The sequence below is a fragment of the Drosophila santomea genome, chromosome 3L, assembly GCF_016746245.2.
Source record: "Drosophila santomea strain STO CAGO 1482 chromosome 3L, Prin_Dsan_1.1, whole genome shotgun sequence".
NCBI classification, from domain to species: Eukaryota; Metazoa; Arthropoda; class Insecta; order Diptera; family Drosophilidae; genus Drosophila; species Drosophila santomea.
Window position 1 is genome coordinate 13866489 of NC_053018.2, and position 25204 is coordinate 13891692.

Genomic DNA, 25204 nt, shown 5'->3' on the forward strand with positions numbered 1-25204 from the left:
AGCTTGTTGTTATTTCTAGGCATGTAAAATGTTTTGTAAAAACTTTTCGCTGAGTGCTGCACCAAATGCTTTGTGTTTTGTGCTGGGCAAAAGTTTCAAAGTCAGCCCAAGTCCCCGGCCAGAAAAACCTTTCCTTTACCTCGTTTCATTTCATTCACTCACTGAAATCGAATTTGCATAATTTAACATGATGGTTGCGCTTATTCCTGTAGCCTGTCAGCCGCACAGACATCGCCGGAGCCGAAGGACTATGACGAGGAGGTGGGTTTATTATTGTTCGCCCTTGGATTCGGCGTCACCGCATTTCGCTGCCACATGCATCATCATTTGCATACATTTGCAGTTCGCCCAGTCAGTCAATGTTCATTCCTCATTACCCCGCTACCACCACATACCGCCAACAACCACCCACATATTTCCCCATACCTCAGTCGATTTTCTTTGAATATAATTCGCAGCGGAAAAGTGAAGGAAGTGGATGGAGCAGGAGTACATTGACGTTGATGGATTTTGGCACTTACACAGGCTAGCGCCTGTCACTTTCCTAACACCAAATGCGACTCCGAAAAAAAAGGAGCGGCTGACTCTGCTCCAGTTGAGCTGACTTTGAAGCGCATTTTAATGAAGAATGATATGTTGGCATCGCCGCAGCCGCAGCCGCAGAAGCCGCAATTTTCCAACCCCCCAACTCTAAAACCCCAACAGCCACCCAATTTAACCACATCGACTGACAGTTTTCGCGGCTTTGCACGCAGCCACTGTCGAAGTTGAAGGGCGACGACATCAAGAACAAGTTTTCCGGTTCACCAGAAAGTGAAAAATAACACAAAAAAAAAAAAAGAAAGAACTCGGCGCACATAAATCGAAGAAAAATGAAAATTTGTATCAAATTATGTCGCTGCTTTGTCTTCGCTTCGAATGCCATTTCTGTATGCGGCAGGGCAAATAAATATATGCGTGAAATATTTTACCTATTCCAAATTTGTGCAAATTTCAGGCATCAATTTGATTGGAAATTGATGGCTGTCATGGTGGAGGAGGTGGAGAAGAAGGAGGCCCTGGAAATCTCAGGACCCCCAACCACAAAAATAAATAAGCTAGAGAAAAATGCAAAAACAGACGAGTACACTAAAATAAACAGAAGCAAAAATAAATACCCCTCGACATTGGTTTTCTATGCAAAGTGTCACATGGCCATGGTGCCACGCCCCCTTCCGACCGCTATCGCAGCCGCCTCTGCCTTTTCATGCATATCACAATGGCAACAATAAACGCCAACAAAAGAACAACAATAACAAACATTAACATGGAAATACACACGCACACACATACGCACACGAGGACGACAAAAGGCGGCAGTCAAAAATGTTGCAAATGTAAGCAAAATAAAAATATATAACAAAGACACAATTACACTCACGAACCGAGTGTTTGCCAATGTATTTGTGTATTTGTCTGCCCCTGTGTGTGTTTGTGTGTGTGTGCATTTGTAAAACCAAAACTTTTGACATAATAAAATGGAATGTTATTGTTAAAAAAGTTACTTGCATATTAAAACAAACGAAACTTCCCACTGCCTCTATCTCTCTCATTTTTTTATTCCACCATTTGTTTGCCATCTGCATATCTGTGTGGGTGTGTGTGTGTGTGCGTATTTTTACTTGCAAATGCCGCATACAAATGCAAATGGCCAGCGTGTGAAACGAGCAGCACTGCCAGAAGCAAACAACTTTAATTGAACTGTTTACCCGATTTTTATTTTATGCCACCTCAAGGCCCCCAATCGCCCCAAAAAGTTGTGTAATTGTTATGGTTATGTTTGTGATGATTATTTGGCTCGCTGCACAGCTGCCCACATTTTCAAGAGGACATTATCGGTAATGTCTGCCAATTTTATCAGTCTACCTTTTTTTTTTGGGAATTTGGCAGTAAGAATGTAGACTGCAGCTTAAAACCATTTATAAAGATGTTTAAAAGTACGGAGCAATATTCTTTATTGCTACAAATGGAACAATCAAATAAGTCTTAGTATTAAGCAACTAACTGGAAAACTTAAAATTATTTACCTGTAAATTTATAATATAGAGTGCACAGAAATCAATGCCGCTACTTAATCATTAATAGAAATTTTAAGTTGCTCGACGGATATCAGCAACAAAGTATACTTTTGAATTTCGGAGCTGTAGTGAGTTCTAGTAATATATGAAAACTTGATCATTTCCCATCACAAAACTCTCTGCTAAGAATGGCACACGCTATACGACACCGAAACGGCCGTGCTTTAATCTAAAATACTTCAAGCACGTCTAAACACAACCAAGCTAATGCCAAAAGAGTAACGATCAACGGAATCTTAAGACTAATCATGTAACTGGGAAATACAACAGATAGCGAGCCGAACACGTTACGTATACTTGATATGAACAGAATCTTAGGTGGGGAAATTCGAATTGGACATAGCTGCAGATAGGTAATATATACGTATAGGTATAGGTATAGGTAAAGGTATATAGTATGTCTGAATGGTACTCACCTTTGCTAGCACCGTCCGGCCCACGAAGTATGGTGCACTCCTCTATAGTGCCGAAGGGATGGAAGATTTGTCTAACATCGTCTTCGGTCTGTTGTTTGCTGAGCATGCCAACGAACAGCTTGCGATCTAAATGCTCTGTTTTGGTTTCGGGTTTGTTCATGTTTCATATGTCGTATGTCATGTGGTTCGATTGATCCGATCGATTCGATTGATTTTGATTGATTACGATTGATTTACGAATTTGATTGTTGCACTCAAAGAGACGGCAAAATGGACAAGTGGCAATGTGTTTGTATTTTTGTAGTATTATTGTATTTTGTTTTGTGGGCGCCAGTGTTCGATCGTGTGTGGTGTTTTTGGAGTGTTTGGTGTGTGAAAATGATAAATTTTCAATCAAGAAGCCATAGCCAGAGAAAATTCGCAACAAATCATATTGAAATCCGAAAAATGAATACGGAAAAAATATATATCCTCGATCAAAATGTGTAGGTGTGTCGTTGAAAAAGAGATGTAAATGCAACAGGGTTACACATTACGCAACATTTTTTTTTGTAACGAGTAACGAACGCAGCAGGCACATTTACGTAATTGTTTTTTGTTTGGTAATTTGTTCAAAATTTCAACAGGCGCAAAATACCCAAAGAAAAGTAAAAGCAACAACATTTATTTAAGGAGAAATCGTTGGTGTTTTGGGTGGATAGTTTGAGCACCAATAGAGCAAATACAATTACAACATTTATTAATGTGGTTAGGTATTTTTTTTTGGTTTTTGTTGGGTGGGAAGAGGGAGTACAAATTTCGATTTATAAGCGGAACGAATTTTTTGTTGAAAATTGTTGCATCAAGAAGGAAGAAATTTGGATATGGAAAAAACGGAATCAAATCAAAATCATAGAAATCGAACCACAAAAGAGGTGAAATCAGTTTTTGAAAATCATAAGAGAAGAATTGTCAGTTTTCCAATTTTGCCAATTTTGATGTATTTATTTTTTTTTTTTTTCGTTTCAATCATATTTATTTGATATAGAGCACGAACAAGTGTTACATAAAAAGGAAAGAAAAGAAGATAAAAATGGGTGATATTTAGTTAAAATTGTCGTACATTTTGTTTTTTTTGGTTTAGCTTACAACTCTTACGAGAATTAAAATTATCTATTCATATACGTAATATATAAGTATGTATATTTATATGTATATATATATATTTAACAGACACACGCACACACAAGCAAACCGTCTCGCACACACTTACAAGCTGGCCACGCACAGAGCTACTGAGTTAAGGATAGACATTGAAAGGTAATTGAACACGCTAGCCACTACTTGAAAAAATAGTTGGTAAAATTACGGGCGAGCATGAGGAAATGTATGGCTTAAAAGTACTTAGAGTCTATATAAGGTATATAAGGCTAGTAGTGGTGGTGGTGGTGGTGGTGGTGAGCGTATAGAGATGGTGGTGATCAGCGAGAGATTCTCTAAAATATAATCAATATCTACTGGTAAATGGATAAGGTCGCACACACGGCAGCTGTCGCACGACTGTCCACCCTCTCAATTTCGTATTTTCATATTTTTCGCCTTTTAAAAAGCGTACAATCCGAAAGCCCAGCCAAGGACAACAAGGACACCAAGGACACCGAGGACACCAAGGACTGGCACTCGCACTTGCACTCGGTATCATATCGAAAATTGAGCGTCACATAATTGGCAAAACACTTGCCACAGACAGCCGAGCCGAACCGCCCCAGCTGCTGTCGCGTTAAAGTGGCAAAAGCAATCGAAGTAGAAAATAACTAATACGACACGTTGGACCCATGCACATGGCCTGCAGGCAATTGTCTTGTGTCCGGGTTAAGCCTAATGGCATTTGGGTTCCGTTTCGTCCTGCGCTGTCCTTCCTGCTCCTTCCTGCTCCCTCCCGCTCCTTAACATCCTTGCCGGCCCAAGCACGTGCAATAAGCCAAACAACGCCCCTGGCATGCTAAACAACAACAACATCAGCAGTGAGAAGGGCAAAAGGATGTTGGAAGCAGTAGAAGGGTTGGCTTAATAAAAATGTAAAGCACGTTGAAACGGAGGGCAGGACAAGGTAAAAATAGTGCAGCATACTTTGCGGCGCCTGCTGTTGTACATATGAAATGGCATAGTTCAACTGGCTGTTAACAGTTGCGGCCAAAAAAGGGCAAAAAAAACAAAAAAAAAATGTGGAAGGCGGTGGGGCTAAGTAGAAGTGGTGGGTGGCGGGCAGGCAGGACAAAAGGATTTGCACAATGTTTAGCCTGGCGTTGCAGCAATTTTCTACAATTACCTGGGGCACAACGACACAGACCGGCAGGGATAAAATGCACACAGGGCTTTCAGTGATTCCCTTTTGGTTGTTCTCCTCCTATGCTTTGCTTTGCTTTTACTTTCTTTTTTACTTTTTTTTATTTTTTTTTCGGTCTCTGAGCTAAAGGAAAGAGCAGTGAAAATAATATTAAAGGCCATTAGGCTCATATAGACAAGTTAAGTGGCTCCTGGTCCGGGTCCTCGGTGCTCTGTGCTCGTTTCTCCTGATTCCTTTGCTAGCCATGTGTGGCAGTTTTTAGATTTTATTTTTATGCCTGCTCCGGCGAAAAGAAGTCATTAACGTGTCGTTGTCTTTGATGCCGCAACCAAAGTGAAAGGGGGGTGTGCGGCAGCGGTGGCGGCGGCTGCGGCGGCGGCAAAAAGAAAGCCAAATTAAATTAGCTAACCACATGGCAACTTTTGTACATGTGCTCTGTCGGCAGAAGACGACAAGGACAGGCCACTAATTGTTGCACGTTATGTTTTTGCTTATCTTCCCAACCCAGATCCTGCATCCTTAATCCACCAACCACTTTCCAGTACCCAGCTGCATCTTTCCGGGTTTTTTCTCCCGTCCTCCAGGGTAAAGTAATTGTATTTTAAGTCCTGGCCAAAGGTGAAAAAGCCAGTCGCGTCTATGAATAATACAAAAAATTGTGGAGACAGCGGCGCCAGAGGATAAATAAAGGAAAAAACTAAACACAAAGTCGCTGACAAAGCGAAAGTCAAAGCTCAAAGCTCATGTGTCCCTGAACTCCCTTCCAATCGTCTGTCCTTTCTGCCGTTTTTTCACTGTACCGACTGGCTTCCTTTGAATGGCTGACTGGCTGGATGGCTGGGCACTGTAGCCAATTGACATGTAAATTGACGTTTAATGGCTGCTAATGAGCGTCTGAGGATTAGTTCTACCTCTACTCCCAGGTGAAGATGAGTGGACAGGTGGGCCATTTGAATACCTGAAGACATCTGCCTGAGGAGGGGGAAGTGCATAGGTCTCTGTTGAGTCAGGTGTGCGAATTAAGATGAAATTTCTCTGCCAAATAGCTGACTTTGATGGGGGATTACTTTCGGCTCAATCTTGTGAACCCTTTGCTATCCCAGTGCAGCTAATAAATCATTAAACAAACAAATAAATACTCCATTAATTTTCACAGCTTAGCCAACATTCTCAGAAGCAACTTAGCTCTGCAAATGAGGATGCTGCCGTAATGCGACCAATTCATATCTCAAAATGTTCTAATCTGATTACTCAAGATAGCTCAAAATGGTATGTAAATATATTTAAGTTATTAATTATTTTGTGGGGATTTTCAAGCATCTCGTTATAATTACAAAACTTTGCGAAAGGCGAGTGCCTCCTTGGAATAATATTTGCTTGCCAAAAACTGATTGAAAACGAAATCAACCCCCATTCACTCTTCACTCCCTTTATTCGGGATTTATGTGTTTGTATCTTCTCGTCTGACCACGTTTAGTTTGCAATAAATTATTGAAATTGTAATTACTTAGGCAGGAAATGGGTAAATGGGCACCAAGTCGTATACTTAATGCTGCCCAACTGGCTCTTCACGTTGATATGCTCGATTTTGCTAGCAGCTTGTAATGAAAATTTAATTAGAAACATACTATATGTTTACATTGATTAAGGCAAGCAGCACTTAGTGCCTAAGCCTAGAATAGTTTTTCATTTGCATTTTTCCAGATTTTATTACAGCCCTCCACTCGGTTTGATTGATGATGTGCCCTTTAATGCGGAGTGTGAGTGCCGGAGAGTGACTGACTGGTAAAAGGAAACTAATTAATATGTAATTAGTGACATTCATTTGACATGTAACGGGGCTAATGTAAAAATGTACCCGACTATCCTTCAGATTAATGGGTATGGGCATGGGTATGGGCATATGCGCGGAGTGGGAAAAGCGGCCTCTTCAAAAGCTTTGATTAAAATGTAAATGACTCCGCGCACAATCAATTCGAGCGCCATATGCTGATGCCCCAATCACTGGGATCAGATGTGGCAAATGTGTTATGCTGCCCCATCAATATCGCCGGCAATTGTCCTGGTCTCGTCCTGGCCAAGTGTGCCTGCAGGCCGCTCGGCAGGATGCCGTCGACATGCCAGTTTTATGGCACTCAGACGGGAAATGCCAGACTCTGAAAGTCATCCCTGCTGCCGAGGTGTCAGTATTTATATAGCAAATAAGCTAAATGCTCCCTTTATGAGTCCCTCAGCTGCGGCTTCGTCGCCGGCAAACAGTTGGTGTCTTCGCCCCGACAATTGTGTGGCAATTGTCAAAAGTCTCCCCCCGTTTCTTGACGTTTAAATATGACTAGAGATAACTCAGCTGCCAGAAGGCTCTATGCTCTATGCTCTTTTCGCCTTTGTTGCCATTGTGTCGCGAATCCTTTGGGCCTCCTTCCGGCGACTTTGAGCTTTTCGAGTTTATTTGTCAGCTGAAAATTCTTTCGTAATAAGCGTAAAACTCGACTATAGGCTGGGGACAAACTGTTGAAATTATACAAAATCCTGACGAAAGCGGGCTCTAGACCTTAGCGAAAGTTAGAAGTAAATTAGTTATTAGCCTTGTAAGTAGTTCAAAAGTTAAGTCCGCTGACAGCTAAACTTGGGGTTGTTTCAGTTTCTTGGAATTCGAAATGGCTAAGAGCCGGCAAAAAGCCAAAATGCGCCTAATTGTTAATTAGTGTCAGCTTGAATTTGTGTGCGGCTGCAGTGCCAGACATTTTCATAGTCACATTTTTAGGCACAAAAGTTTTTGTTTGGCCCAAGACCAAAAGTCAAAGACAGACGGAGCGGAGCGGAAGTAGGAAGAAGGCGGAAACTTTATCCTCGTGGCTGCGGTATTGAAGTGTTAATTAATATTGAAAGGGATAAACTTTTGTCTGACTTTCTGAGTGAAGGGAGGAAAGGACTGCAAGAATGCCATTGCCGATTTTACTCTAAAATTTAAAAGCAACCCTTTTACACTGAGTGTGTTAATTAAATGGGCTTTTAAACTATTAAAAGCTTCAGTATCAGCCGTATTTTAGCCGTGATTTTGAAACGTGCCTTTCTCTATTCGGGACAGCAAAAAAACATTTGCATTCCATTTTGCAGGCAGTGATAAATTTGAGCTTCTTCATCTTGAGCATCCGCATCCAGAGACCAGACCGCCACTTGGAAAGGCAATCTTGACAAGCCATTAACATTTCATGTGCACCTTGTCTCCGCTTTTTTCCGCTGGCTTGACTATCGCACTAAAAGTCAATATAAAGTAAAAATTTTTTATGACCCCGGGATTATCATTTTGCGCTGGTTTTGCTGCGGCTGCGGCTGCGGCTGCAGCTTGACATGAAATTGGCTGCACACTGTGGGTAACCAGAAATTGGCTATAAAAGACGAGCGACGACCAAAAGGTGCTCCTTGCTTTCGTCTTCGCTCCTTTTATATATAAATAAATGTGTAAAAAATATAGAAATTTTTATTTTAAGTAGTGACGCGTCAGGGATAATGTTAATGGCACATGGCATTTTCATTTCAAACGCATAAAAGTGTCCGCTGTTCACGTGAAAATGCTCAAAGAAGAAAAAAAAAAGTGAGCAGCGAAAAAAAGAAGCCCTGCCAGGGAAAAAGGAAAATGTCCTCTTTGTGGCTGTCGTTTATGTCTGTACAGATTTGATTTTTATTTCGTATACGAAGCATATATAGACAAGATATATTATATCTAAGGGTAGGCTTTATGTAAATACTTGATGCTTACTTTGTGGTGGTTTAGACTTTAGTTGTTTGCTTTAGTAACTCATGTGCCGTGCTTTCATTTATTGCCGGGATTTTATTAATGCTCGAAATATTGCGGCGATTTTATAACTTTAGTTAACATTAACTTTAACTTTCCTACTTTTATTTTAATTTCAGTGGCTATTCCTGTAGTCGTATTGGAGTAGAGTTCAGCACTTGGTTACGGTTTGAACTAGAGGGCTTAAAGCTCTGTCTAATTGAGGCACGGCTTATTACGATTACTTATCACGGCCTAATGAAACTGTTTACATTAACAAACTTTGATGCCTTAAAAGCATTGGTTTTAGAACTATCTTTTTATGGACGTTTGCTGTGGGCTCTCTCCTCTTGCATTTACGCAATCGTCGAGTTATTTGCTAATTGGGATCGGATGGATTTTCCAAGTGTTTTCCATTGTGAACGTCGCCTTTAGTTGAACGCCTTCGTTTCGATGCTTCTCAGGCCGATAGCTAAATGCGTGTAGAGATTTTTGGGTATTCGGATTTGGATGTTTTCAAAGTTTATGCAAAAAAAGAGAAGAGCAGAAAAAAGAAAGAGAAAAGTAAGAATAAATAAAGTTTTATAATCTCTGTTGTTGTTTGAGTTTTCTGATTGAGCGTTTGATGTTTTTATTTTGTGGTAAAATATTTACTTTGTAAATGTTGTTGCACATTGTTAATTAATTGGATTGTGTTTTTTTTTCTTGTAACTTTTTTTTTGTATTTCTACTTTTCAAATGAGCAACACGCAAATAATGCACAACAAATTTTTACGTGGCACAACAGTATAAAATTGCTATTTTTTGCGACAAGTGTTCTGAAGAGGTACGTAAATAAAAGTGGATATATCACAACATTTAGCATAATCGTTTAAGTCTTTTCTGAATTGTGTCCATTATTTTCAGTGGTAAACTGTACGCACAACATCGAAAAACAACAACACAGATGTATAAAATTTTATCGGGGAAAAATAAATAGACAATTTAATTAAGATAAATATGCACGGGGTGGCAAATTCGGGGGTTAGAACAAAAATGAAAATTCAGCTTAAACATTATTAAAGTACGGATATTTACGGATACATAAGGTCTGATATTTAAGAGCATCAAAGTTTGATATGTTTGAATTTATAATAAATACTTTTTTGAGAGCAATATTATTCGCTTATAGTAAGGAATTTAGGAAATATTATAAAATAGACGACAACAACACACGGCATATGCGTATAGATACGGAAATATTGGTGTTTACATATCGGTATGTAATAATTGTGAAGGTAACTAGTCTAGATGCTAGCAAAGTACAAAGGCTTATAGCCAAAGGATTACCACAACACTCGATAAAGGTCTGATTGGCATGGTATTTTTGTAACTAAAACTATACTAAAAGCATTGTGCACAGTATAACTAGATGCCCGTCTGGGATAAGAGAAAACAAACCCTTCCATCATCTTCTCGTTTCACCTCAAGCAGCCATAATTGAATATATATTGCCTGAGTTAACTCCTGAAACAACAGCAATCTCCGAGTAGCAAATCAATGCAAAACTTCAGGCGTAGCACACTCTTCAACACCTTGACAGCAGCTGATGCCACAAATAAACAAATAAAATCAACAACTAGTGATAGGGAGAGGGGGGCACAAATGGGGGAGTGGGAAAAGGACATTGCAGCAACGAACGAGTCAAGTTCGTCAATCAAATTGCTTGGGGAAGTTTTAAGAGAAAATGGTTCAATAAACATGTCTTACAAAAAACAATTTAATTAAATTATATTTTCCTCCCCTCCTTCGGCATGTTTGTGTGTGTGTTTGTGTGAGTGTGGTAGTGCGTTTTGCAATATTTATCAATTTTCCAAGAGTCATCACAATAACCATACGTCTTCATCTAGCTCCAAGCACACACACTCACACACACATAGCAGCCACTCACACAGGCAAACAAAAGTGTTTTAGCGCTCTTCATGCACATCACTCATTTACACGAAAGGGTGGAAAGGAAAGAGAGGGCTAGATTGCTTGAGGGAGATGGAATGATAGAGGGGGGTTTGTGCGCTCTACTTTAATTTAATTTTTGTGGTTGCCTTTCCTTGTAGTTGTTGCGGCTTGTTTGTTTGTTCGTTGCGCGCAATTAATTGAACTTGCTGCAGACTCAGACTATTGACAGCTCAGAGGGGCGGTGGGCAAGTCCTTGTACAGGATGCGAGAAGGAGCGCAAAAGGAACTCCGTTCGAAGCAGAGTTTCTGCTGCGGTTGAGTCGATGAACACTTAAGCCGCACTCAATGCACCCGATCCCCGCTCGTTGCCCGTTACGCCTTTCGGAATTTAACTAAGACAAACACCACAACGAAAACAACAGAAACGGACTGAGCCACTCACACACACACACACACAGCTACAGTGGGGTGGACCTTGTCCGCTGAACTGCAAGATTACTCATACGCCCTGTTAGTAATCTAATAATAGTAATAATAACCTAATCGTAAATATAGAAACCCACTTGGTAAGTGTTTGAAATCAAATAAATATATAATTATATTTACAATCTTCATTTGAACATTTCTGAGGGTGCTAGCTTTTTTGGCTATTATTATTTTTATTTCATTTATTGGTCATAGAAGCAGTTTTATACGGTGACGACTATTTTTAGGTACTTCCGCTTTATGGGTCCACCCTAAGCTACACAATCACTCGGACAAATACAGCAACACAAGTTCCGCAGTTTGTTGCCTTTTCCGTTTTGGTATATGAAATGCTTTCGGGACTTATGTTGGCTTAGCAGCAAACTTGTCTAAGCTTTCGACCAAGACAGATAGATAGGGTTGCGAAGAGCCTTGGGGGCTCGGCGAAGAGCCGGGCTCTTGCAATTACAATTACGCATAGACGGGGGAAAACAAAACAGCAGTGGATGATGAAGAGCTTGGCCAAGACGAACGGCAAGCCAACGGTAATTGTAATGGCCGTCAAAGTTGGCAAAACGCTTAGCAATTTAACGCACATTTAACCAGCTCGGGCATGCCTTTAAAGGCGGACGAGTCCTTGCGGCACCAGATCTCCACTGACTTTCAACTACTTAGCGACCAGTAAGCAACTCCGCATCCTGGTCAAGGCTCTTCTGCCCTCCTGCCAGCCTCTAAAACATATTGCACAATTACTTGGCTCGAGCAAACACACACACATAGCGAAGAGGGGTAAAAAATAAAATAGCTAACGAAATTTATGTTATTGTTTGTCTGACTGCCTGGCAGCTAGGAGCAGCAGCAAGGACTATTCGTACCTTGGCCTGCCAAGGCTCTCCCATATTATTTGCACATATATTCCTGGCCCTCCTCTGCCTGTGTGTGAGTCTGTGTATGCATGTGTGTGTGTGTGTGCCCTGTTTGTTGCAACATTTTATTTATCGCACTGGCCATAAAATGCACGCTGGGGGCATTTGTAACAATTTCGCAGCCGCACACAATGGAAGAGCCAATGCTCCACCTGCTCCCCCTTCACCGTTTCTTAGTCAAGTTAAAATATTACAACATCATGCTTAAAAGTCACGTTTAAACGCTGACGACGACGGCGCTGAAAGATTATTGCATTTTTAGACTGCCAACCAACCCCTCGTGGCCCTGGCCACAGGACACCCTGCCACCTGGCTTCCACCTGCGCCGCACAGCCGCACAGCCGCACAATCACAAACAAACGTAGTTCATTTCAGTCAGACGTCGTCCTTGCGTCGTCTGCGCCTGCCTGTCTGTGAAATAAGTAATAGTGTTGCAACGTGCCTGCCGCATTTTATTTCCTCTACAGCCAGATACCAGGATTCAGGACCGATTCAGGGACGACTAAAGGATGGGCTTCGTGATGGGTTAAGGTGATCCACAGAGTTTGGGTTGAAAGTCTGCTCGCTGGCAAGCCATTGATTGTATAATTCTTGTGTTGCGAGTGAAAATTGTATATGCTTGATGTCTGATTGAATTGAATTGATGTGAGAAAGTGACTGCCCCTCTTCGTTTGGCTTTTGCGGTTACGAAACCAATTTATTTGCTTTTTCGATGTGAGAGCGAGCGACTCTGACTGACTGACTGTGTGTGAGAGTGTGTGTATTATTTATTTTAAATAGCAGTCAGTAGGCAAGGTGTATCTTTCCTCTTCTGAATCTCTCACAGTGACTCTGCCCAGAAATCCTTGGAAGCCAAAAATGATTTCATAAGATGAAAAGCGCTTTTTCCCACAATATTTTCGGTGTGTCTGTGTGTGTGTGTGTGTGTGTGTGTGTGGAGGAAAGCTGGCAGGAAGAACCACAACAATTTTTGGCAACTTTGTGGGTTGGCAGATTGAAATGTTGGTTGGAAGCAGGAAGCTGCTGGTTTGCAGTGTAGGAGAATGCAATCAATGGTAATGACAATTAAAGCAAATTGCTGTTCTCCAAAAAAAAAAAAATTGAAGAGCAAATAAAAGAAGGGTACATATTGATGCAACTATGCAAGTAAATGTTCTTTGCCTTTTAGATCTCTGTCTAAGCTGGTTTCAATTACATTTAAGAGGCAAAGGGACCTTATCGCCAAGTCCTTGGGATATAAAGTCAGAAAAGCAAAAGTCACTTTTTCAATTTCCAAAATTAAAAAAGGGAAATTCAACGCACACACGAGTAAATCACTAAGTTACTGTGTCGCATTGATAAACCCTTATCAAGCTGGCATTTTTTCCAGGCACACACCCTCACTCCTCTCACTCCACACACCCATCCAAAAAAGCTAAAGCGAAAAAAACCCCAAGTACGTTGACACTCTGTCAGAGGGCATACAACTCGATGGGTAAAAAGTCACTAAACGGAACGCGGAAGTCTGACAAGGGTGAATGGAAAACCTGCCCGAAAATAGGGCCTCCTTGGCGGCGTGAATTTAAAAGTCAGGGAATGCCAGGCCGTTTTTGTTATGTAGCGCGCATATTAAAATCTATAAAATATGCTTGTGACTGCTTTACGACTTGAAAGCCAGCAGCGGCAAAAACCAGAAAAAAAAGTTCAATATTTGTAAATCTTGTGCTGCTCCTTCACGGTCGTCTTCTCGGTCGACTCCTCCTCATTCTGCTCCTCCTCCTCCGAATGGCTACGTTCTTTATGGGTTAATGGTGCGAAAACGTGACTTAATGTGCGTGTGTAGGAATTTTTTCGCTCCCCAAGCCGGAGAGTTATGAGCCAGGGGGCAGGACTCGTCGTCGCATCTGGTGTTCAAAGGTCAAAGCAATTTGAGGCTACCATGGGCGGCTGGATTTTAATAGAAATGTCAGCGTGGAAGAGTGGCTTTAAGCTGCCTGAATGGGTAGATATGGTTAATCTCAAGTGCTTTCGCTTTAAAGACCTAATTTAATTATCTATTTTTGCATGAAACTATCTGCCACTGGATATGAGCTTAGCGTAAATGACAAATCCTTATGCTAAATATGCTTAATTGCAGCACCCACAAATAGAGAGAGAGAGAGAGAGAGAGAGAGAGAGGGAGCTTACAACGTGCTGTACATATGCTTAATGAAGCTTATAACTCACACACTTGCAGCGTGCAACACGTACATGTCCTGACAATCCAGGCAACAGGCAGCATATGCCATCAACTGGAGGCCCGCCAGGCGAAATAATTATAAAGCGCTCGCAGCAGCGGAAGCTGCAACGGAAATGTTACCGTTATACCTGGCAAAAGCACGTGCAACTGTGGGCTGGGTGCTGGGTGCTGGGGGCGTGGCAAGTGGCAGGTGGGAAGGTGGCATGAAGCATGAGGCAACCTGGTTGCGGGTGCAAATTCTAGCACTGCCAGCCGTTTAGTTTAGCATAATGACAGGCACAGGAGCATGGCCCCGAAATGGAGACAGGTTTGGGTGGCTCTTGTGGGTGGCTTTTGTGGGTGGTGCAGTGGCCGGGGGCAGCCACTAAACCAAGCCACATTAGCTCGGCAGCAAATGTGGCAAGGCGTGTTAATAACTCACTGTGTGCTACGAGTGCACTCCGGAGAGCTGAGCTCTGTCTCTATCTCACTCTATAGCACTCCCTCTCTCCCTCTCGCTCTGTTGCCGGCTTGCTGGCATTTAAGTTTTCGGATTTAATAATAAAGTTGGGGAGGAACGGGGAATGGGGAACGGGGAACGCAAGGACACAGAAGTGGGTAAGTTTGTCGTCGTCGCATCTTGACGTGTAATGGGGCCTGGTCCTGGCAGAGTCTGGCAGGATCTGGCCTGCTGGCACTGCATGTTTTCCATGCATAATGCATAATTTCGTTTCATCATCTCGGGCTCCTGGCTGCCAGGCATTTCCCACCCCCCTCCCACCAACTGGGGCCTAATTTGCTGCATAATGAAGCGTGTAGTAGCTCCCAAACTCCCTGTTCTCTGCTCCATTCTGCTTCATTCTGCTGTTGTGTTTTGTTTCGGGCTGCGTTGCAATTTTGGTTGTGTGTGTGTGCGAAATATTCTTAGTGCTTGTCGGGGATTTGCTGTATTTATGCTAGATAATTGGATAACATCCATCAAGCGGGCAACGTGCTACCTAATGAGATACATATTCGGAGCCTTCACATCCGCAGCTGCGACCGCTGTGACATTTCATCTCAATGATTACAAGCTCTAGAATCAATAATGCCGCCTTTTCCGGCCATCAACCCTCTGGCTCTGCTTTTGTTAACCTGAAACTAACGAAAAATCCCGACGATGTGGAAGGACTAAGAGGAAAAGCTTCTAACCACACTCACACACGGACACACACACCTTTAATGTGGCCACAATGTGAAAACGAGTATCTGCGCCAGTCTGTGTGTGTGTGTGTGCTTCATTATTATTATGGTTGTTGTTATGCCCCATTCGTCCTGTTTTTCTATATACACACATTTATATATATAGCATACATATCGTATGTATTTATCTACCTGTCCCTGTCAGTATTATTTTTGCCGTATTGTTTGCTTCCTTGTCGCTGGCATTGTTATTTTTTCGTATTTTTGTCAGCGCCTCCTTCTTTCGACATCGTCGTCATCCTGAATCCTGAATCCAGGATCCTTTCATAGAAAACTCCATGTGTCGCTGGTGTGTGTGTGTGACTTGTTTTCGTTGTTAGTTTTTAGCTCGGTTGTTCGATTTTCGTCACTAATGAGCAGCCGTAAAGGCGAACGCTGAACTCGAGAAGGGCGTGACGCAGGTAATGTCCTTTGGACACTGGTGTCATGTGTGTCTTTGTGCGGGTAAACAATGTATTTTATTTGTGTTTACGTTTTTAACAGCTCTGACAGGCGACTGTCTTGTTGTCCTTCGGATTTGGGTCAATATGCGAACCACTCACTCCTTTGCCATTCCCCGTCTTGCCCTGCCATTTATATCCTTTAGATCCTTTCGGTCTTCGTGTCGGGATTTTTCATTTGCCTAATGAATTCAATTATTTATTTACCTTGAGTTATTTTTCTTAGCCACGCTTTCAGCGACAGTCTCTGATTTGATTTTGCGTGCTCGCCTTCATTTCGATACGAGATGAGTGGCGGAATTGGATTGAAGGGGGAAGAAAGGGGACATTTCTAATTAATTTTGTACAAATTACATGGGTTTCAGCGTGCAAGAGCGGGGTTGGCTACAAAAAGTGAAATTTCATTAGTGCAAGAGCAATATTTAATTGGAAATTGAGAACTAATTAAACGGCGACGCAGCGATCCTTAATTCAGAGGGTCTGGGGGTCACTTTGCAGTCAATTGCAAATGCAACTGGCGGCGATTCAAGCACAAAATTAATTAACACTCAGCAACACACACACACTTTCAAACACACACACACACACACTAGCCCTCATTGTGGGCGCACAAAAATATGCAATTAAAATTGTAGTTGCGCTAGAAATCGCCGTCACCAAAGTTATTAACAACAGCTAAACAATAAAAATAATTCGCAATTTTACCACATACACACACACACGCACACACACACACACATAGTACAAACACAGTAACGCAAATAATAAACTAATTAAATCGACAGAGGCCTCTATACGTAATGTGCTTAATAATTTGCTAAATTAATTGCTTTTTTGGCCAATTCAATGGAAAGTGTCAAATGCACAAATGAGCGAAACTAAGCCGCATTGGAGCTAACCCTATTTGAAAAGCATCTCAAACACAATACGAAAAAAAAAATAGTTAACATAGAGAAGAAGAAATTCTTGGGTTGCAGAGTGAAGATTTTAGGAACTCCGTTGAAAAGATTCTTGGCATATGATATACGAGTAAAACTGGTAAATGATATTGTTAGTAGATCACAAACTTACTGCGAGCTTAAGGCTAGAACTGAACTTCTGCTACACAGGACTTGAACTTACCTGAAAAGAAAGAAAGAAAGTCATTAAAGTGTGTTCGCCATAAAGTTAAAGGACTAAACTCCTCCAGACAAATCAATTCGTGAGTGAATACCATACTATATCGCCACACTTGGCGCTTGCAACTGCCTCACGTTTAAAGGTAACACAATTTGTTTTATATTATTATTTGCATGTTTGCCCCCTTTTTGCCACTTTCCCCACTTCTGCCGCTTTTTATTTGGCGCCAGATCCCCATTCACATCAATCCATTGCTAACAAAGTTCGCTTGGTGTCGAGCTGCCCTTTTTTCAGGCTTTTCAATTTCACATATACCAAATATTTTTTATGTTTTCACCTTCTCAACCCCCGGCTTTTGTGTGTGGAGCGAGATCTCTCTTCGCTTTTCGTTTCTCGACTCGTTTTTTTTCCGTATTTTACATGCAAATCGAATTTTCCTCAATTTTAATTGGATTTTTGATTGGTTATACTTGTGTTTATATACGCACATCTCGTTTGGCTGGTATAAAACCCTCGACAAATTCTCTGCCCGCCCGAAATATATGTGTACAGAGTATTTATTTATAAAAATTTATATACACACAATATACATATATGCAACGTTCAAAACGCTGCCTATACATCAATTATTTTGGTTTTAAATTTGATTTTTGATTTTTGATTTTCATGTTCGTTAGTTTGTTACACGATGTAAGTTGAGAATTTACAACAAAATCAGGTGAAATATGTGAATATGTAAATTCGGCATGTGCTCTCTCTTCAGTCTAAGCTGGATTTTGGGTAATTGTTGAATTTGAACGGACTTAAAACTATATATATTTTTATAACCATTAATTTGCCTGCACACTGCGTGCACATGAAAATTGAAATATAAGCAAAGCTGGGGAAAAGTTTACCGAACTTTGAGAGCAACACCTTTGCTGCCAAAAACCCCCCCCATCAAATCTAATGATACCTTTCCAGCAGTTGGCCTGGGCAATTAACCGAGTCGCGCACAAATTGCTGGCAATTTGTACAAACTTTTAATTGAAGACGACATGAAGAGACATACCCGCCGCACGCATCCATGTACTTAGTACTCCCTTCCCAGCGGATTCCAATGGGGAATCCCCTCCGTGCGCGTTGTTGTATGTAAAATTTTAAGCACACAGCCTCGGGGGCATTGCGGATATTTGGCGGGGGGACAACTGACATCAATGGCAAGTTGGCCCCCTCCGGTTGGCTTAGTTTCCCACTTATAATTACAATTGAGACCGTGGCCGCAATGATTATAATTATGTCCTATACTGCCAGTTGCCAGTTGTTGGTGGCCCGTTGCCAGTGGGCGTGGCTGTGTCCTACCCTGCGTAGCTGCCCCTTCAGCAAAAGTAGCTACAGGTACAACGAGAGGAAAGATGGGGCAATTTCGAAATAAATCACTTTTTGTTCGGTTTTTGGCTGGGCAGCATTTGTGCGCTTGGCAAGGACTTATGCTGATTAGTAGCAAAAGCGACACAGTAAATTTGAATGTCAGAGGGTGGGTGGAAAGAAAGCAGCATCCACCACCCACTGCCTACCTCATACCACCCACCACAATGCTCTGTCAGGCATTCGAAATGATTTATGCAATGAGCTCAAAAAGATGAAAGTTGTACATTTTCATATTTTAATTGCTTTGCTCTCTTAATACTTTTGGGACCAGGCTCAGGTCTCGTTATGCTTTTTATTTATTTTTGAAACTGCTTCTGCTGCTGCTGCTGCTTTGGTTTCTTCTCCTTATTCCTTGTTACGCTTCTATGGGTCTTTTGAAGTCCTTGATGGGGGAATGGTTGGGGAACAGGACGAAAAGTAGATGGAGGCCCTCCAAGGGAATTCGTCTGTGTGTGTGTGTGTGTGTGTGAGTGTGGGCCTCGTAGTTAATGTAAATGTTTGCTGAGAAAATTTTACTAATTTTATAACAAGTTGCGGTTTGTATTTCTGTTGCGTTTTCAGTTTTCCATTTTTCTTGGCTTTCCCACCCGCGCTGTCAGGTTTTATTTTTTTTTTTACTGCTGTGGCAGGAAAAGTAGATTTCGTGTATAAGTAAGCATTTCGCATTTATAATTTATGGCTTTGTATTTGTCAATGGCATTATTATTTCTCATTTTTATGTTTGTCCATTCACCTTGGCGAGCGGTTAGCATGCCTTGGCCTGTATATTTTATGGGGCATTTAGCATTTGAAGTCCTAAAATGTGGGTTTATGGAGTGACAGGCAACTTTGACAGCAGGAGCTTTGCGTTTGCTTTTAAAAAATGATAATGAAAACTTTTCCAACGCGCCCAAGGGCTGGGGCTACTATAATGGCTCCTTGGCGGCAGTTTAACATTGATTAAAGTGGAATTGTTACCGTCCTTTCAAGTGAAGTGAATAGTCTCCCCTAGTTGAACCCATGTCACGCAATAAATCTAAAATATATACATATATACACAGGACCCGTTCAGGTTTCGGGGCAATTTCCAAACACATTTTCCATATGCACATTTGCCACTAATTATGCGCAAAATTTCTAGCTCAAGGGCTCCAAGCAATTAGCAGGGCACACACTCACACACACATCGTTCACCCACACACACACACTTTACATCCCTCTCAAGCAATTTACATTGAAATTAAACAAAAACTGTGTGCGTCTGTGTGTGTGTTTTGGGTGGTGTAATGGGGGCGATGGTGGGGTCACAGTTTGCTGTGCATGTGGCCAACATTAATGCAACAAATTATGTTTAGACCGCGCGGACTCGGCAAAAACTCCAAATGAAAATAAACCGCAACATTTTTCATTTGTATAGAAAATGAAGAAGCGGACTCGGGAGCACTGGAGCTGAGGGACAATAGGAGGAGGACCATCACACGGGAGCAATATAACCGGTTTGTATGCCACAAAAGCAATTTTATGATTATAACAGCCGAGGCCCGGTCGAGTCCTTTTCCACCGCCCACCGCCCACCGCCCACGCCCCCCACGAGTCCTTACACTCGCGGATCGCCCATACCGCCCATCTCGCCCCCCATTTTTTGCTCTCAGGGAGCGATGTGCAATTAGGCGCCATAAAAATGGCTAACCGCCCCAGATGGGCGGGGTTGTTTGTCTTCTCTCCGTTGTTTTTATTTGTTTCGTTTGGCAGAACCTGAACAAGAACCCGCACAGCCCGCACAAAACTCGCTGTATTTATACCCGTTACTCGTAGAGTAAAAGGGTATACTAGATTCGTTGAAAAGTATGTAACAGGCAGAAGGAAGCGTTTCCGACCATATAAAGTATATATATTCTTGATCAGGATCAGTAGCCGAGTCGATCTGGCCATGTCCGTCTGTCCGTCCGTCTGTCTGTCCGTCTGTCCGTCTGTCCGTCTGTCCGTCTGTCCGTCTGTCCGTATGAACGTCGAGATCTCAGGAACTACAAAAGCTAGAAAGTTGAGATTAAGTATACAGACTCCAGGGACATAGACGCAGCGCAAGTTTGTCGATTCAGGTTGCCACGCCCACTCTAACGCCCACAAACCGCCCAAAACTGCCACGCCCACATTTTTGAAAAATGTTTTAATATTTTTTCATTTTTGTATTGGCCTTGTAAATTTCTATCGATTTGCAAAAAAACTTTTTGCCACGCCCACTCTAACGCCCACAAACCGCCCAAAGCTGTCACGCCCACACTTTTGAAAAATGTTTTGATATTTTTTCATTTTTGTATTGGTCTTGTAAATTTCTATCGATTTGCCAACAAACTTTTTGCCACGCCCACTCTAACGCCCACAAACCGCCCAAAGCTGTCACGCCCACACTTTTGAAAAATGTTTTGATATTTTTTCATTTTTGTATTGGTCTTGTAAACTTCTATCGATTTGCCAAAAAACTTTCTGCCACGCCCACTATAACGCCTACAAACCGGCAAAAACTGTGTTCAAGACTCTCCTTCTCCCTTCCACTAGCTGAGTAACGGGTATCAGATAGTCGGGGAACTCGACTATAGCGTTCTCTCTTGTTTTAATTTAAAATCCACAACGAAACGTGAGCAGCGCAAGAAAAGAGTGATAGACAAGATGGGTCGGTGGCGGAAGAGCTCACTGCAAATATCTAGGTGAAAAACAAAGCAGGTTGAGTGGATAACAAAGGCCACAATGTTCACATTCCACATATTTCAATATGTACGAGTATATATCTAGAATCAATATTTAGGCGTTATAAAAATAGTTACGCGCTAATAATGCATCTAGTATTAATAAAATTATATATAAGATTTTATCATATCACAAACTAATTTGTTTTTTTCATTTTATGTACTATAATTCAAGTGAAGAAATTACAGGTTTATGGTACCCGCTCTACTTATAGTTCCCTTTTTGGAGATAGACATAGACCATTAACCGCCCTGCCCACACTCGCCATTTGCTAACCACATTAACGCCAAGTTCGAGGGGCTGGGAAGCTAAATAATGGTTATTGTTTATGGTAAAACACGGTAAAGGTCGACGGCTAGTCAAATTGGTTGTGCATCCCCTGCCCCAATCTGTTACTCTACCCCTTTTGTTCAGCGAAAAAAAAGGGAAAATATTTACACAGTACGAGTATTGCGGCGAGCAGTCAAGTTTTATAAAAATTTATGAGCTTTATAGTGTCGTGGCATTTCGTGTTGGTTCGGCTTGCTTAAAAGTCCCTCGAGATGTAATCAATTACTTAATGCTATGGAAGAAAGACCCGCCCCCATCCCCATTCTCCATTCCCCATCCCCATCCCCATCCCCATCCGAATTCTCCATTCTCCCCCAGCGACTCGACGCCAAACAAAAGCCATTACGCTGAAACTTTTCAATGAAGCGTTGCTCGTTGGCTTCTTTCGTTTGTTGGTTGGAGCCGTTCTCTCCGGGAGGCGGGAATGGAGGACTATTAGCTGCCTGGTTGGGATGATGTCCTCGATGTCCTGATGTCCTGGCCGCTCTTCGGCACAACCCCTTGCGGGGGCATTGGCACAGCTGATGTATTATTATGGCCCTCTAGATTGGGCTCTGTGGGCTGGCTCTCTGTTATTAATATTGTTTTTTCCCTCTGTCTCTGTCGCTGGCTCTGCCTTAGAGTCGCTGCCCTCTCTGCCCGCTTGCGTCTTTCGTGTCCTGCGAGTCCTGCCAGCTAGGCAGTCGGCCCGGCTAATACTGGCGAATCCCCAGCGTATTACGTGCCGAAGGTAAGCAGGCAGCATGTCATCAGAACACGCCCACTTGAATTTTGAATGGGGTTTGGCAGTCGTCGTAGTCGCAGTCGCAGTCGTCGTCTACGGTTTTTAGGTTGAGTTTACAGTAAAATAAATATTTAAGTGGAGCCTGCGACTCCAGTCCCTCTGACTGACTGGGGTAAGTCACTTGAGCGTTTGTTGGCACGTAAAAGACATCATAATTAGCATTGGGCGCTCGAAATTAGTGCGGCATGCCAGCAGCTAGCGAGGCAAAGGTTAAAAAGTGCAAAAACGTGCTGGAAGTGGGGTAAATGGGGGAAAAGAAGGGGAAAATGATGGAAAATGTGGGAGGGAAAGCGGAAAAGCACGTGAGTCACTGAACGCCCACTTTTTAGTGGGCGGCATTGGGAATAGGCCAGGACACGGGAGAAGGCACAGCATCCATGGCAGTCATAGCATCCATAGCATCCATAGCATCCATAGCATCCTGGGCAGAGAGCAGAAACTTGCAAGAGCCAATTTCCGTGTCATAAAACTTGAAAGCTTTCTCTAAGACCGAAAACAATTTGCATGCGAAATTCAATTTGATAATGGCAGCATGGAAAATTGGCCAAAGGTTCAGTATCTTCTGCTTTTGCTTTTGCTTTCGCCTGGAATGCTTGGCAAAAGTTTTGGCCTACACGACCTGGACAAAGCCGAAGCCAGGTAGCACTCTAATTGGGTCAGGGCGGAAGGAAATCCAAGCTTAGAGAGACAAGGGCATTGGCAGTGGAGATTTCCCCGAGTTCAATAATATTTGCCTCGGCGATAAAACAAAGGAGCAAAGTTTTAAATTACCAAGAGAGACGTTGGGCAAACAGTTTTTACGAAATTTATTTGAAGACCTAGACCAGACTGAGAATGAGTCTGAGAATGAGACACAGACGCCGTCGTTCGATGCTCGATGGGTTTCTGTCGCCACAACACCCGTAGAATTTGTGTAATTTGACCCAAAGCAAATGTAAATAAAACTGCTGCGACTGCTGAAAGGGCGTTAAATTGTATAACTTAATGAAACGTCGGTCGGACGGGTGGCAAGGCCCAGTTGAGCAGCAGAACCAGCAGCAGCAGCTGGACAACCAGTCAAAGCAAACCGAAAGCCAAAACCTAACCAAACTGAACCGACCCAACCCAACCCAACCCGACCCAAACCGTAGCCGGTAGCCAGTTGCAAACCGACCTCCAGTTGGGAGGTTTAGATGGGAGCCGCAACCAGAAAACCAACAGCACCATCACCAGAACCAGAACCAGAACCAAACCGGCAAAGTCAAAAAGTAAGAAGAGTCCCACTGCCCAGGGTGAGATATCCTTGCTTTGTCCACAGTTCCGAGTCCTGTGTCCTGTCTCCGTTCTCTGTGCCCCATGCTCCGTGCTCCGTGCTCCTTTGCCCGCTTGTGGCTGGCCATGTGCGGATTACGTTTGACTTAATGCAGTCAGCCAGCGAGGAAGAAATGGACGAACAAAAAAAAAAATAAAATAAAAGAAGGGTGTACACACGACGAGGCAGGAGCAGAAACTGTTGCACGCCATGCCACGCCCACATTAAATTAAAATTAAAATGCTAAAATTTCCCTGCTCAAGCTGTGGGCGTGGGCATACACGCCCCTTAGCCACAGCCCCCCCCTGGCTCCTCCCTTCGCCGCAGGCCTTAAAAATGCAAAGCAAAATAGTTTTTAATTAAAAGGTCTGACTGTCACAGTCATGCTGCCTACACTCGAGGTTGCGTCATTAGTGCCAGCGTCTGAAGAGCTGGACTTGCTTTCAAATTTGATTTCCAGAAATGTAACTTAATAAATATTAAATAATTTTTGGTTGAGGCTTACCAAAGCTAGTAATCTCACATAAGATGGCAAATATTCATATATTTCTAGGAAGCTACAAAGTAATACATATAGTGTTCAAATGATTGTTGATTTACCATTTTGGTAATTACCGTGAACGAACATTTATTCTATATTACCACATATTTGGTTTCCAGCTCATCAATTCATTTATTTTCTGTTTGATAAAGCTGTTTTATTTTGGGACTGATTTCAGCTGAAATATTGGCATTACCCACCGCACTGCCAACTCCTAATGGCGCAATCACGAGTCCCAAACTCAGCCTGACTTTTCATTCGCCCACCTCGGCGGGTCTCAATTAAGGCGGCCAAGAATTTTTCGGCTTCCCCGCCGCCGCTGCCGCAAGTCAACAAATAATTTCTATGCAAATATTTTACACTAATTATTTCAAATATTTTGCATGCGGCGGCGGCGGCAACTTTCGGGTGGGCAAACATCTAAAAAGGACTACAGTGTTCCATCCCTCCGTCTGTCTGTCTGTCTGTCTGTCTGCTGCCAAAAATAGTTATTTGCTCAAATTAAATATATACATTTGTGTTTCGTATTTGCACTGGGCAAATATCGCTCTATGTCTGTAGTATGCGTGTGCGTTTGGGTTGAAACAAAATTATTTTATGGCGTTTGCGCTGGGCAAACACACAGATACGTTGGCAGACAGACTGTGCCGACACTGAACACTGAACACTGAAAGGCGATGGTGATTCAGTCCAACAGTTCAGCAGTCCAATAGTCCGGCACGGAAAACTATGCAATAGAGCCCTGCCAAAGAAGGAGAAGCGAGCAATTTTCCAGCCTTTGGGCACGCCTTTTGTTTGGACACAGGCGCTGAAATTGATTAAGTTTGTTGCCTGCCAATGGAAAAGGCACTCAATCAAACGCCGCGCTGTTCGTTCGATCGGCGACAAGGCAAAAAATGTGTCATTGAAAGCGCACACACACACCTACACACACTCACATACACACACGCGGTGCACAAGTGCCTACCAAAATAAATGAATCAATGAATGGAACGGAACAGCCGGAGAAATGGAGGACACAGAGCGGCAAACGTTGCACTGGCATTCAAATCAAGTCAAACGTAAAAACGTTGACTTTACACTCACACGCACCTGAAGGACATCGTGGAAGCGTCTATTGATCGTCCTGGAGATTGCAGTTAGTGCCGTGAAAATGAAAAATTGAT

General features: G+C 42.4%; 1 protein-coding gene across 28 annotated transcripts in view; it reads right to left on the reverse strand.

Moving 5' to 3' along the window:
* Positions 1-25204, reverse strand: part of LOC120447893 (CUGBP Elav-like family member 4) — a 128159-nt gene that overhangs the window by 58967 nt on the left and 43988 nt on the right. For 13 of the 28 annotated variants that reach the window (XM_039629517.2, XM_039629509.2, XM_039629515.1 and 10 more), the window contains one exon: positions 2534-2668. The exons of 12 other annotated variants lie outside the window; for them this stretch is intronic. In XM_039629517.2, coding sequence (XP_039485451.1) covers positions 2534-2668 — 135 coding nt within the window. Of the gene's footprint in view, positions 1-2533; positions 2669-8619; positions 9107-16910; positions 16929-25204 lie in introns of those variants that run through there. 3 more of the 28 variants (XM_039629526.1, XM_039629525.2, XM_039629535.1) reach the window with 3 other exon arrangements.